Genomic DNA, 14,526 nt, shown 5'->3' with positions numbered 1-14,526 from the left:
ATGTCAGTCATTTCATCAGTTGACGAGAGTATTAAGGCAAACGGAGCCGACACCTACGACAGTGGCGATGACTGGGAGATTGGTCTTGGCCATCTGATTTTTAATTTGGATGCTGATCTGGAGAAAGATCGACGCAAGTTGGAGATGAATCGCGTTTTGAATATAAAAAGCAACGTAAAACGGTGTGAGGATTTAGCGTTCAGTTGTGCAACCACAGTATTGGATGGCCTTACGAATCCATCCACACAGCCGCCTTCTGTATCCCGGGGAAATGCAAGCAAGGAGTCGAAGAAATTTAAAGTAAAAAAGAGCAATTCTTCGAACGTGAAGGATAACATTGTATCACTTGACACGGCGTACGGAATTCCTAAAGTATGCATCGGTAAACGACAGGAAAGTCAAGGACGCCTCAAAGAGGGTACTGAAATGATTTCGGCAGCGGACCAGGAGAACAGCAAGCTAAACACAAGTGATGTAACCATTTCTTGCGCCAAAGGCAAAGAGGAGAAAAGGGGTAAAAACCATAGCAGGACTTTGAAAAGAGAAAGGGATGCGGTTCGGACGAGAAAGGAAAAGCAAAGTGATGCACTGGCAAGCCTTGGTTTTACCGGGGTGCGTGCGTCTGAGAATGACTGCGCTGTCGAAGGTGAGGAGAATCCATGTCATTGTGAAGACAGCGAAATGGGAGACAGCACAGGGGGAGTGGGCGCTCGAATAATGGGCAGCGCTATTGTTGTGAACAAGATCGAGGAAATTGACGCACCGGCGAGGACACAGAAAACGGTAAGACGGAGACTGAAGAACGTTTGCAAATACTCCTTATTTATTAAGTGTGCGTGTAGAGAAATTGTCTTTTTCACATGTCATTTGTCAAAATGTCAGCTGGTCGCTGGATTTGTGGATACCTCGATTTCGCAATGGAGGTGTGTCAGCGTGAATTACCATGCCATCTATGAAAATACCTCCAATAAAAGAAGAAAAGCACCGTGGCGAGAGCTTAAGTGGGTGGGTGGAGTAGGCCAGAGAGACCCTTACAAAGGTGTCCGAAAATTCCCTCTCCGTCATGTTGTCAAAATATGGTTTAGAGCAGATCTCTTTTCAACCAACATGGTAATGATGACCAAAAATATATTTCTGTTTTGAAACGCTGACTTTTTGCGCCAAATATAATATCTATTGTCAAAGTAAGTGGGATCTCACTGCTGGCATTAACATACGATCTAGTAAAAATAGACTGTTCTACACTATGTCGTGGGAGAAAAAATACTGTCAAAGCCTTTCACGTTGAAGTTTACTGAGGCTATTAATGTGACATGATCCATGTAGACAGACATGTTGCATTTATCTATGTGCAGTCAAAAACATGGATTGTAGGCCTAATTGTTCCTTCCTCCATTGTCAAATAGTACTCATGCTGCTCCTACTGCAGGTCTCTGGCTGCTGTTTCCATGAGACTACTCTTCCTGTGACAATGGCATCATTGTGTGGTCTTGTCTCCAGGTTGTAGTCAAATGTTATTAACTGTTTTATTGGTGTGGGGGTGATGGCTGGTAGCAACTCCACTTCCTTGCCCTTATTCATTTTTTAAGCCTTTCACTCCTTAGATTTGATCCATTGATATGTTATTTTGTGCTTTTGTACCGCCTCTTTTTTATCTTCTGGATTTTCCAAGTTAATGTTTATATGAATGAATATGAGCGAAGGCCAAGAGAAACAAATAAAAACAAGAGAGAGAGATAGAGAGGTGTGCCATCTTTTCATCTGTAGTTTTAAATGTCATTATAAACTGAGCATCATTAAATATGATCTGGCAGGTGCGGAAATGTTTTCTCAAAGACAAAATATGTGGTACTGCGAACAACGAAGCAATGTTTGTGAAAGCTGCCTTAATTAGCTTGGAAATGACTTTATTCCCAGGAAGTGTTGTCATTGTTTATTTGAAGGTGTTTAACCAAGCAGAGAACAAAGAGCACATGACTTGAGTAACATTATTAGGATTTATGCTATGACATGTAATATGTTTAAATGTCATTCTTTAGGCCATGAGAACAGAATGTTGCATCACCACTAACATATCCTTCATAAAATAACATACCTACTTACATACATACATACATACATACATACTGTACATACATACATACATTACATACATACATACATACATACATACATACATACATACTTCACATGATATGTTGAGTACTCTAAAAACGTTCATTGGTAGCATTCACCTCCTGATGGTATTTACTTAAACTATTACACATTAAAAAATCAGAAGGAGTCAGTGAGATTCATTTGAAAAAGATTGTATAACCTTACATCACCTGGGATACTGTAAGATTGGACAGGCACATACGAGCAATTGAATGATCATGCATGGAACTAAATACTAGCAGCTAATGGATGTCACTGTCCAAAATAGTAATTTCTCTGCAGTAGTTAGTTAGCCAACATTTGATTCATTATTTCAAGGAAGAATAATATTTTGTCATGTGATAGGATAACAATGATTGGATATAAAGAAAGGTGAAAGAAAGAAGGAGAAATACTAATGCTGAAATAGTTTATTGCACTTAATGAAACATTCTAGAGGAGATTGACACAGACAGAAAAGTTAGGTGCTTTTTTTATTCATTGATTGCATTAAAACATAATGATGATTGTGCTGCTTCTGGCATGTTCCGTTTGGACTTACAGTATATCCTCTCTAAAACAACTTTGAACGTGATAGCCTATGCCATCAGGTCATTCTATTGCTGGCCTTATTTAGCTGTGTATTTACCCTTGGCTCTGTGCAGTTGCAGGTGCGGACGCGCTCGGTTGGAACCAGCACACAGGAGCCAGAGAAGGCCAGCGATGGAGCAGCCCACACAGGGCCCTGTCAGCCAGGCACCAGTGTCAATCTGGAGGGCATCGTGTGGCATGAGACTGAGGAGGGTGAGCTTTATATGACTCTCCCTGACTAGAAGCGATGTTTAGAAGCTGAGAATTGTTATAGTGATTAAACCTGACAAACAATGTTTGTTCCTTATTTTTGTATGTTAGTCCCAGCCCAAAGACTTAGGTCAGTGTATGATCCTGTGTCAAACAATTCATGACATTTGTACAGTATAGAAGTTATAGGACTTCAGTGTGATAAATACAGCCATGTTAGCTGTAAGTGAGTGGTCTCCAACACAATCACGTTACACTGTGGGCTGACACAGTCAGGTTGCTGGTCAAGCTTATGATAGAGAGCTGATAGTGAGCACCTCTGATTCATTACCTCCCACATTTCTTTCAGTGGTATGGTCTAGAGCACATATACAATATACAAAGTGCTGTGTAAGATACCCTATACAAGCTATTACACATTCATGAAAATATATCTGGTGACCTATTCAGTCATAATCATATTCAAATCAAGACAAGTCAAGATTTCAGTTCAAGTCAAGATTCTGAATGGAGCTTTTATACTGTACATTATAATCGCATAATTCACGCTGTAGTTACCACTGTTTTTTAAACTTAATAATAGGTCTCAATAATCAATTCAGTTTGCAGTGTCTTTCAGATCAGCATGCCCTCTTTACTCTACAGTTGAAGCCTACTAAATGCAGTAGTTGTGGTGCAACCATCCATGATAACTGTACAGGCCTCAGGCCTTAGCAGCTGTCAGGAACATCGCATAATGATGCTGTCCATGGTCCTGATTCCAGATTCAGCTCTGTGGATTGTGACCAAACTAAAGATAGGGCTAGATTCAGTTAATAACAGAGGGATACCTGCCACAGCTGTTCTGTCCAGTAATACTGATAAGACTTGAACAGCGGCTCATAGGTCTACAAAGGCTACATTGCTGGGCTTGGGTTACATGGCTGGTTTCTGTATTTTGAAGGTATCAGAAGTTGGCTGCCTGTGGCATTCTTCAGTGTTACGCTAAGGATATGGCTTAATCATGTGTGGTCCTGTAGCACTGAATTCATCCAAACATTTTTTTATGAATTGTCAACTCTTTCCTTGTGATGGTCTGTTTTCTGTTGTATCTGAGAACTGTGGTCAGTGCAGATACTACAACTGTTTAAAAACTAAATGAAATCCTTTGGTATGGGTGTAAGCCTTGTTTTTGTTGTATAAGGTGCCTCTTATATATAATGCTATGAAAGTGAAACAATACTTTGGAAAGAACGATTTAAAGCTAACAGTCTAATTGTAGCCGTATCGAGGGATCAGCCACTCTGCCGTTTCAGGGAGGCAGAGACACTGGATGCATATTAATTAAGCACATGGTAATCGCTAACCACCATTTTATTACTCACCATATGGATACACGGAGGAAGGTCTTTCCAACTGTGTGGAGATTATGGTACAAACAATCTGTCAACAATCAGTATACAGTGAACAATCTGTGCACATTGTAACAAAAAAAAAATTGGTTGTTTCCTCCATGTACACTGTAGAAATAGAGAAGAATCATTGGAATTAACCTTTACAAGGCAATGTCCAGTAGACAGATCTGATAGTTGTATTGGCTTTTACTGATAATTTAAACATAAATAATATCCCAGGTAACTACATACCATAGTTCTTAAACAATACAGTATATCCAATATGATCAACAGAAACAAGAAGATAAAGATCCCGGTTCTTGTAAACTGGTGTTGGGGATATATCAGACTGGGGGTCTTGAACTTTTGACCTGGTGTAATGTGGCACAATTGACAGCTGTACAGTCTGTTATGAGTTTAATTTCTGTCATCAACATGCCACAAAAGAAACTAACTAACTTTTGAGAATTTTTCTATTATTTTTCCTCAGTAGATATCATTGATGATGAGAAAATATAAGCATTCTTTTTTATAGTGAGGCAGGTGATGTTTTTTTAATATTAATTGTAATGATTGCTGTAAATACTTTTGTTATTAGAAATATGATCATGCTGGAAGATCACTAAGATAACATGCACTGCTGTGGCTGCCTGTAATTTCAATATTTATTCTAGATGTACTTGTAGTAAATTTCAATTTTAATTATAGGTGTACTTGTAGTTAATTTCTATTTAAATTATAGGTGTACTTGTAGTTAATGTTACATGGAGGAAGAGGACATATGTCGGAACACTTCTGGACTGTACCAAACATGACTGGGCGCCCCCTAGGTAAGTCATTTAAAGAGTGAATGTTGTGTGATAATTGCATTGATAACTGTCAACAGAAAACAGTTACTGTTTTGATGTTATTACTCACTATCACTCACTGAAAATTATTGTGCTTCCATCAGGACTTGAATGAGCAAGAGAAAGCCAATCATTCAGGAACTTACAAGTTCCTGCAAGCTGCCCAGTAAATTCAAAAAACAACTGTGCTGCATATTTTGTCAATAAAATACATAAAATCATAATTTCTGCCTGCTTTCATTTTAAGATTCTGTGACTCACCAAGCACTGATGCCGAGACAGGAGGACGGGGTCGCAGCAAACGCATGCGACTGGCTATCCCTGACCAGGCCATAGTGGAGCCGGTGCTTCCTAAAGTCCGAGCGCTGCCCCATAAGAGACGCGGAGTCGGAATAAGCAGTAAAGGACGCAGAGCCAGCCTTAACTTGCTGAGCGACTGCAGGACACCTCCGTATTACACTGAGGAGGAGCTCAAGGCTAGTCCACTGTCACAAGGGAAGAGGAAGATCAAAGCTCCCACGGACCTGGATCTGACACTAGTCACTGAAGACATTAAGAATGGGAAACGGATACGAGCCAAATCCCGGAGCGCACCCTCCACGCCCCAGGGAAAGTCTGATCCAGTATTCCTTGACCAAGCATGCCCCTCGCCCATGCTTATTGATTGCCCGCACCCAAACTGCAACAAGAAGTACAAGCACATCAATGGCTTGCGGTACCATCAATCACACGCGCACTTGGACACTGATACGAAGCAGGACTTTGAGGTGAAAATTGAGGATCGACTGACTGATGATGAGGAGGGTCCCCTGAGAAGCCTGGCTTTCAGCTGCACTGAGACCGCCCCCTCTTCTTCAAAGAAAGCAAACTCTCCACCCAAGCTTGGAGTGCTGGGACCCTTAAAGAGCAGAAAGATGATGCTGAATAATGACCCAGGAGCCATAATGGCTTCTAAATCACGAAGGCACGCAGTGACCAAAGAAGGACCCGCTGACGACTTGAGTAACCTACCAATCATTTCCAACATGACAGTGGTTTTGGAGAATTGTCTCATTGCAGATCGCAGCTCCTCAGTGGAAATGCCAAAGTTGGAGGCTGAGGATGTGATTGACAAGCATGAGGTAGATGACCAGAGTAGGAAAGAAATGGGAAGAACAGACAAATGCTCATCAAAGGCTCGAGCTGGTAGGTTTATTGTGACGACTCCCGCCCCACCAAAGCTTATTGCCATTCCTACAACAACATTCTCTCCCAGCAGTACTGAGACCATCTGTCAACACTCATCACCCATTGTTGCTCTCACAAAAGCCAAGAGCCTTGCTCTAAAACCCATCAAACCAAAACTGGATATGATTGTGCAGTCTAATTTACCAAGTTCGACCCTGGTCTCTTGCGGTAAAGACGGTAAAAGAAAAGATAAACAAAGACTAAAAGACAGACATTGCAAGGACATTAGGAGTACAAAGTCTGAAAATGTACATGTAAAGATGGACGACGCTAAAGGAATGGGAAAGGACTTTTCCATCAGCCTTTTGAAGGAACATCTGAGTAAGCAGGAGGCCCCCAGTGGTCCGAGTGAAACTCAGGAGAGCCGAATGGCAAGCATAAGAGCAGAGGCAGACAAAGTGTACACTTTCACTGACAATGCCCCCAGTCCCTCAATTGGAGGTTGCTCTAGACTTGACTCCTGCAGTCTGGCCAATGGTGAAGGTACTACCAGCAAGACCAACAGCCCAGCTTATTCAGACATATCAGATGCAGCTGATGATGGTGGTTCAGATGGTCGCTTAAACACAAAGTCAAAGGTAAACGCTGCTACGGAGTCAAACCCTGGTCACTGTACAAATGCCAGGCTTGCCTCTGGTACCCTGAAAGAAGCCCAGTCCTCTCCTCTCTATCATGGATATGACTCCTACTGTCTTCAAGGGTATGTGCATGCAGGGCAGACAAACTCCTCCACGTTTCTGAAGGTCTCCACAGCATATGATGGAAAAACAAAAAAGGAGGATTTAAAGGAGGCTACAGAGGAGTTTAAAATCACAGAAACAACCCATGCAAAGAAGAAGGACACGTGTACCTCCAGCTCTCAATCGCAGCTTCACATGGCTATGACAGAGACACAGACTGCATTGGCTCAGTCACTTTACTATGGACAATATTCTCGAAGTATCAAAGTGGACCAAAAGCTGCTAACTTTGTCAGCAGCTGCCCAGAGCAGAGCGCCTATTGAAACAGGTTCTGAGGACATGCAGAAGAACAAACAGAAGGGAACTCCAGCTGGGAGGGACCTGGATCACAGAGAGCCACAGAAGGAGGATCTGAGGGAGATCCCATTACTGGGAGTGATATCTAAAGGGGTCAACTCAATCAAAACCAGTAGCAGCAAAGTTGGACACCCTTACCTAGAGTTGGAGAAGCAGCAGGTTAAGTCTACGCTCATCACAATGATGAAAGACCAGAGACTAGAGTCTGAGGAGCTCAAATCTGGCAGGGATTCGACTGAACAGATCCTAGTGGACTCAAATGTATCATGTGTTAATGTAAGTGGCCATAATGTGTTCTCTAGTTGATAGTGACATTCATGCCAAATCATGAAATATATGAGGAACATAATTAATGTGGTGACAAGAATCTACCATGCTAAATGTTGAAATCATAAGCATCATGCTGTCTGTCATGTAATCTTATCAGTCCCATTGCTGACTCATAAGTGTGTTTGTATTGGATTTTGTACGTATCATGTAAGCATCTTTTTAAAACTCTAATAATGGATGTTTAGTGTCCACACTTGAAACACATCAAATGAGTCTCATACACCAACCACAAAGAGGGAAAAGAATATACCCTACGTTTGATAGCAGTCTTTCCTCCTGATGCAGGATTGTGAGGCCCTCGGCTGGGGCAGGCCTTACACTGCCAAATATAGCAGTCTGCTGAACCAGGATATCAACAAGGGCTCTGCAGAGCTCCACTCAGACAAGGCTAAAGATCCAGATGTGTCTCCCGAGTCAGACAGCAAGATGGGGGCCGAATTGTTAAACAAGCGGCTAGAGGCTCTTGGGAATGACCAGGAGGAGACTGATGATCAAACTGATGATCAAGACATGTCAGGGGAAGTGACAGAGGAATTGAAGAACACAACTCAGGGATCTGGGACCTCTGCTTTGAGCCCTCAGCAGTCGTATGTCCAGTACCAGCACTCCTACCCTTACCTGCACCTGTGTGATCCCACTAACCATGCCTACAGGGTCATGTCCCCAGCACTAGTATCAAGCTACGCAGGTAATAAAACAGTCAATTTAGTTGTCTTAGGTTGTCGTAGTATTTGATAGTACTTTCAAATGAATTTACATTTATTTCATAAGGTTAGTAGTTCTGTGAATCATGGGCTTATTTTGAATTGAAGGGTGCATGTGTGGCAAATAGCATGGGTTGAGAAGCAGGAGTTAGAACCAAGAGGGTGATCTAGTGGCTCAAAAAGATCTACACGCTCCTGATGGCCAAGCAGTCACTGGATATTCTTTGAAAGGGAATCTGTAGGAGCAAGCCTCACAATGAGTTTTATATGATCCTTGTTGCTTTTGCCAGGTTACCTATTGTTTTTGTGAAGGGTGTTGATGGTGCACCAATGCAGACCTGACTGGCCTGATCAGGTGATACTTATTAGTTGAGATACTGTGTTGAGTTCACCTAGGTCAGTGCTTTGATGGACTGTCTTTTGGAGATCATAAGGCAATAAGGTGACCATCCCAGTAACCCACTGCATCTGGGAGAGTAGAGAATGCACTTCTTAACCTTGGTTATTTTCAGCATGTGTTTCTTCTCCATCAGGTTTCCATTACCCCCTGTACGGGAAGACTGCAGGCAGAGAGGAGGTCGACCTATCCCAGTCCAATAACAGCAGCATCAACACTAAGCCTCAGAGTGACTCCAGCCCCCTGGAGCTAAGGCTGCACCATAACTTGCCATACCATGGAAAATCTCCTGTGGTAGGTTGGCACCAGGTGGACATTGTCCTCAATTCAAATACAGGGAAGCCTTGCAAACATATTCACCCCTTGGTATTTTTCCTATTTAGTTTGCATTACAAACCTCTAATTGAAATGTTTACTTTATAATTTTAAGCCATGGACTTACACAAAACAAATCCAAATTGGTGAAAAAAAAAATCAAATAAAAAGCTGAAAAGTGGTGTGTGCATATGTATTCAGCCCCTTTGCTATGCAGCCCTTAAATAGGATCTGTTGCCACCAATTACCTTCTGAATCACATAATTAGTTGTATAAAGTTCACCTGTGTGCAATCTAACTGCCATTTGATCTTACTATGTATGAACCTGTTCTAAAGGCCCCAGAGTCTGCAACACTACTAAGCAGGGGGCACCACCAGGCAAGACCAAGGAGCTCTCTAAACAGGTCAGGGACAAAGTTCTGGAGAAGTACAGGGTTGGGTTATAAAACAAATATCTAAAGCTTTGAACATCCAACGGAATACTATTAAATCCATTATTCAAAAATGGAAATAATATGGCACTGCAATAAACCTTCCAAGAAAGGGCCATCCACCAAAACTAACAAATCAGGCAAAGAGGGCAGCAATCAGAGAGGCAACAAAGAGGCCAAAGGTAACCCTGAAGGAGCTGGAAAGCTCCAGAGTTCCAGAGAGTTCTAGAGTTCCAGAGAGTTCTAGAGTTCCAGAGAGTGGAGGATCTGACCATAGGACCCATTTACAGCAGTACTCTCCAAAGAGAAGGGCCAGAAAAAAGCCACTGCTTAAAGACAAAATAAGACGTTTGGAGTTCACCAAAAGGCATCTGGGAGTCTCCAAAAATGTGAAAGAAGGTACACTAGTCAGATGAGGCTAAAATGTAACTTTTTAGGCCATAAAAGAGAATGCTATGTCTGGTGCAAACCTAACACCAAACTTTCCAAACGTATAGAGACATACCCCGACAGGGGGGAGGGGGTGAACAGTTATGCACGCTCAAGTTTTTTTTTTTTCGTATTCAAAATATTAAGCTTCTTGAAATTGGTATGCATGTTGTGCAAATGAAATGGTACTGACCACCAACAATCTATTTAAATTCCAGGGTGAAAGGCAACAAAATAATAAAAATACCAAAGGTGGTGGATACTTTGGCAAGGCACTGTAGAAGGCTCTACATAAAACCTGGGGAAACACGTATATTGTCCAGGTGTCTGAAATCAGTCAGTGTTGAGTCCTCATCAAGTCAACGTTTAACTCACATTTTTGTCTAAAGGCTGAGCTGAATGAAGACTAGTTCACTTTCCCCATGAGAAGCAGGAATGTCTCGTTTTATTGAAGTCCTTATATTGTTGTCAGTTTGGTTGATAATTAATTTCACTGATTGATTTCACATTTTGCCAACTGGGTGAGTGTATGCACTGTACTCCAATGGCACTTTTACAACTTTCAGTCCTGTGCTACTGCAAACAGAACCATTCAACCCGTCCTGTGCTACTGCAAACAGAACCATTCAACAAGTCCTATGCTACTGCAAACAGAACCATTTAACCATTCTTGTACTACTGCATTTGACGTGCGTCCAACAAATGTGCTAGCGATGCAGTGTGTGCTAGCAATGCAGTTTGTGCTAGCGATGCAGTGTGTGCTAGCGGTGCAGTGTGTGCTAGCGATGCAGTGTGTGCTAGCGATGCAGTGTGTGCTAGCGATGCAGTGTGTGCTAGCGATGCAGTGTGTGCTAGCGATGCAGTGTGTGGAGCCCAAAAAGTGCGGGTAGGGTGGTGCTTGCACCATGGGACACGCCCTAATAGGGACACAAACCTTATATTCTCTATCAACCATGTGTGGCTACAAACATCTCAAGTTTCATGTGGATTGGACGAAGTCTAAGTATATATCATTGACCAAAACTCCGTAAACAAACAAAAACATTGACAAACCCTATATTATCGCCCTGCAGTGAAGCTGTCACAGTTATTGCACACAGTAAATCAATTTCCACTTTAATAGCTAAGCAAAGCACTGTTGGCATAGAGTCTCAAGTTATATAGTTGGTTAATTTCTCTTGTTTATCTCCTTTGTGTTTCTCCCATGTGAAGCCTGGCGAGAGAGGATCTCCTGAGCGTGAGCGAGACCTGGAGCAGGAGAGAGAGCCGGTCCCCTACTCACAGCATCTCCATAGCCACCATCACACTCACCTTGGCCTGGGCTACACTCTCATGCCTGGACAGTACGATCCCTATCCAGGTATACAGCAACACAGCCAAGAGACAACTGTCAGATCAACTGTACCTCCAAGTACACAGATATAGCATCAGGCATATAACTTTCATAAGAATCAAGCTGGTTACATCAGTGGAACTCTCTAATATAAAATGTAATGATAATCACAAACAGCAGTCCTCAGGGTCCAAGCAGTTGAAGCAGTGTTCACAATGGCACAATGATTTGACAGACTGAACAGGTAAAGGGAGAGCTGGAAGCTAGAATCTATTAGCAACTATGGCCAAGTAAAAGCATACCCAGTTTGAACTTTGTAGATTGAGTGATTCTTCAGAAACCACAATATATCTGTTATAGCAGCTCTATTGATAAAATCTCACAAAAGTTGGCATGCTTCCAAAGAATGTCCTGATCAGTATTTTGTCATGATGCGCTACAAAGGTGGCTTAAATATCCATAGCATCCATATACCATTGAACTTGACACTATTGGTTTCATAACAGGGATGCTAGCAGGTAACATGATTTACCATTTAATTACTTCAGTTGAAAATAGTTAAACATTACTTTACATGCGTTTGATCAAAAGAAGACAGGATGTTATTTCAGATCCACTCCACTCTACTCCATGAGTCCCCCTGGTATTGAAACAACAAACAATAGAACAGTTTTATGTAGAGATGACATCACTGGAGGTCTACATCACTGGAGAATAGGTCACAATGGGGAGTAGTTCCCATCACCTGAACCTATTCATACTCACCACATATACAGAGACCTATTTTTTCAGGAGAATTCTTCAGGTTCGTTAAAATGGCTCTGTTGAAAATGTATGTAAAGTCAAGTGTCATAAAGATGTTTGTCTTAATGGTCTGTCTCATCCCCTTAGGGTTGAGCCCCACGGCCGTGGTCTCCAGTCAAAAGACACATAATGCATCCAATGGTATGTCTACCACTGAGTGTGAATGAAACCTTACACGCGGTTATTAACATTTCGAAAGCATGGTGAATTTATTGTAAAATGCTAATATAAATATGAAATGAATTATGAATACATGAATATGACATCTCCATATACAGTATCTGCTGTACACGTTATATTTTTTAACATTCTTCTCTTTCCCTGCAGACAGTGATGGTGAAATGTGAATCAGTGGATGGTGGAACTGGCTCACATAAGGATATAACGATTCAAAAGACATCAATTCCATGGTGTTATTCATTGCCTCGATGGGAGGCAGAAACCAATTTAATTTCTTGTTAATGAAAACAAGATTACAATGCAGTGCTATTTCAATATTGGTGGCAGTACAGTATGTTTATCAATATACTTATTTTGACATGGTGAGAAGGCTTTGTAACATATCTGCTTTTGGGGGCCTGTCATATTAAACTAACACGTGAAACCATATTGTCATAGTATCCACCACAAATTGCTGTATTGAGCTGTTTGTGTACGTATTGTTGTGTGACCGCAATATTGAATGTATTTAATATCATCTTATCCACTGTGTGTTTAGTGAGGGTAATAGCGATGGGGCTGAAGTGACTGAGAAGTTGACTCTCTTGTATCGCTCAATTGCATTTGTACACTAAAAGAGACTGCAGTCACTTGTCTGTTGTGTTTTTGTCAAATAAGAAGAGCAAGTCTACTTGCCTTCCCAGTGCCATAGATCTGTGCTGTACATCCTTTAATAGCATAATGATAAAGCTTAAACTTACATGTTTTTAATCAAAGCACGGTACGGTAGTGGACACCATATCACTTGCATATCAGCATTCCTTTTGGTTACTTGAATAGTGCTGCAGACAAAAAATGTTTACAAGTGCAACTTCCCTGAAGCAACACTTATTGATGTAGCCTGGTCAGTCCCACCTGTTATTTTATAAATGTCAGCTATACAGTAAAATGTCTGTTGATTTTTATACTATACTTGGCTTATGAAGTCTGGCAATTCAAATAAAAGCAACAATTTCCCCTTTTCTCCTTTCCCATCTCACTAAATGAATGTTCTTGTATGCAACCATTACACTGCATAGATTGAGTATTTTGCCACAAACTGCAATATGATTCAGTGGTTGTGCCATCATAATTGAGGGATGGTTGGAGCTCTGCTTCGGATGTTGCTACACATACCTGTAGCTACAGGTGACAAGTTACCTGGATTCTCCACTAGTTGTTTGTGATGTGAATGAAAGAAAATAAGGATACAATATCAATAATGAAACAATGATTCACAATAATGAAACAATGGTTCAACAAGTCTCTTAGAGATCTTAACATCTAATTCAAATGGTGCTCCTCAACATTTTTATGGAAGCACTAGAAAAGATCATGTACCACATTTAAGGTGTTATCCATTATTCTGGTCACAGGCAGCACAGATAGGCTGTGTGAATTAATTGTAAGTAGATAGAAGATGAGGTGTACCTTTGAAGTATAGCTTCCATGGAAAGTAACGCATATGTCCTCGTTCTGACTTAAGCCGCTCGTTTGACAAAGTGTGACTGCACTAGGAGTTATACCAAGACCAAAGCCCTGTTCAGATTGTCTATTTTGCCTAGGAAGGTTTCTTCTTGAAATGAACGTGGTAGAGCTGGTCGAATCAGCGTCTGAGCCTGTATGGGAGCCAACCGGAAGTTAAAGGTTTTAGTGTTAGCATATACTTCCAGGCAATACTTCCAGGTACCAAAGAAAAAATCCCTATGGCAAAATGATTGGTTTAAATTGTAGTTATCAGTTTTGCAACAAACTTTTGTCTTATCCCGTAAAAATAAAGATGTTGTTACCAGTATGCCAAAGTAGTAATTCTAAGTAATGATTGGTTAAGACCAGTCAACTGACCGGACGGGGGGAAAAGATACATTTCATTGGCTAATACCAGGACCTTTAATTTTTCGTTGAGTATCAATAGTGTCGATTGCCTGGCTTTTAAACAATCGTTTATTTGTTTGTTTTTAATTCTGTGAAGTTATACAGCTTAATACACAACTGACTCGTTAACTGAACAGTTACAAAGTTATACGGCTAAATCAAATCAAAGCAAACTTGTAAATAGGATATTAGGAAATAGGAAGATAGGAAATAAGTAAATGTTACATTAATGTTAAATAGATACATTTTACATGATACCAGGGCTAAACACACGACTGACTTGTTAA

At 41.2% G+C, this 14,526-nt stretch overlaps 1 protein-coding gene across 1 annotated transcript; it reads left to right on the top strand.

Moving 5' to 3' along the window:
• On the top strand, positions 1-11,454 carry znf608 (zinc finger protein 608; the record flags this gene model as incomplete). Its single annotated transcript, XM_080853282.1, has 7 exons — positions 1-783; positions 2,802-2,940; positions 5,053-5,140; positions 5,406-7,698; positions 8,038-8,440; positions 8,990-9,147; positions 11,242-11,454. The coding sequence occupies 7 exons, from the start codon at positions 1-3 to the stop codon at positions 11,452-11,454; spliced, it is 4,077 nt and encodes a 1,358-aa protein (XP_080709408.1).
• Between the last annotated feature and the right edge of the window lie 3,072 nt (positions 11,455-14,526).

The sequence above is a fragment of the Sprattus sprattus genome, assembly GCF_963457725.1.
Source record: "Sprattus sprattus genome assembly, chromosome: 16".
Lineage (NCBI taxonomy): Eukaryota > Metazoa > Chordata > Actinopteri > Clupeiformes > Clupeidae > Sprattus > Sprattus sprattus.
Note: the sequence above shows the minus strand (reverse complement) of the source record. Positions and strands in the feature narration are given on the sequence as shown.